General features: G+C 63.2%; 1 protein-coding gene across 1 annotated transcript; it reads right to left on the bottom strand.

Annotated features, from left to right (window-relative positions):
• Positions 1 to 6: 6 nt before the first annotated feature.
• LOC104284132 lies at positions 7 to 1,083 on the bottom strand (the record flags this gene model as incomplete). The annotated part of the gene is given in 2 exon segments (XM_009882421.1): positions 7 to 822; positions 824 to 1,083. Coding segments are annotated over 2 exon segments (1,076 nt in total), but the record flags the coding sequence as incomplete, so codon positions are not given.
• Positions 1,084 to 1,090: the final 7 nt, after the last annotated feature.

The following is a 1,090-nucleotide window of genomic DNA, read 5'->3' as shown; positions in this document are numbered from 1 at the left end:
AGCCGCGGCATGTTGACGAAGGAGCCGCGGTTGATGACGCCGAAGGAGTTGCCGTCGATGGCCAGCACCTCCAAACGGGGACATCTCCACTCGGAGGGGATGAACTTGATCTTGTTGCCGCTCAACCGCAGCTCTCGCAGCCGGGGAGTTTGGGTGAAGTAGTCCATGTCCAAGCGGTCGAGCTGGGAGTAGGAGAGGTCCAGGTACTCCAGGGTGGTGGGCAGGCAGCTGAAGGTGCCTGCCGTCACCCGGTTGTGGTGGAGGGCCAGCCAACACAAGGTGGGACCCCACTGGCACGTCTCCTGCAGGCTGCCCAAACCGTTGTGGCTGGCGTCGAGGTGGGTGAGCCGGGGCCAGGTCCGCGTCAAGGCAGCCACCACGGCCAAGCTCAGGAGCTGGTTGGTGGCCACGACGAAGCTCTCCAGCTTGGGCATGACGTCCTGGTAGTGGCAGCGTTGGTTGTAGATATAACCGTCTTCCAGACGGTTGCCGGAGATGTCCAAGGCCTCCACGTTCCGCAACTCACCCCAAACATCGCAGGGGACATAGTTGAAGTTGACGTTGACGATGGAGAGGTTGGTCACGCCGCTCAACCAGGTGAAGGTCCAGTCGAACCGCAGGACGTCGGGGTTGCTGATGTCCTGCAGCAAGAGGCGGTCGAGCCGCGGGGCGGCCGCCCCCACGCCGGAGCTGTTCCACTGCGGCGAGCGGGCAAAGTCGATGGCCACCAGCTCCAAGTGGCGGACGCGGGAGCGTTGGATGTTGAGCAGGGCAAAGCGGAGGAGGTTCTCGTTGAACTTCCCCCGGAAGAAGACCAACTTGGTCAGCCAAGCCGTTGAGGGGTCTGCCGCCGCCGGTGTAGTAGGTGAACTCGAAGAGGTTACGGAAACGCAGGTAGTGGAGGGGTTTGTCCCGCAGGTCCCGCAGCATCACCGGCAGAGCCGACGCGTTCTCGTCCAAGGCGATGTCGCACCACAGCTCCGTGGTGTTCAGCCAGGAGAAAGCCCCGGCTTCGTAGCGCCGCAGGCTGGAGGCCGACTTGATGGCGAACTTCTGCAGCGCCGTGTCCTTCAAGACGGCAAAGTCCCCC

Source organism: Charadrius vociferus, unplaced genomic scaffold (genome assembly GCF_000708025.1).
Source record: "Charadrius vociferus isolate BGI_N301 unplaced genomic scaffold, ASM70802v2 scaffold3753, whole genome shotgun sequence".
NCBI classification, from domain to species: domain Eukaryota; kingdom Metazoa; phylum Chordata; class Aves; order Charadriiformes; family Charadriidae; genus Charadrius; species Charadrius vociferus.
The sequence above is the reverse complement of the archived record's forward strand: the minus strand, read 5'-3'. Positions and strand labels throughout refer to the sequence as shown.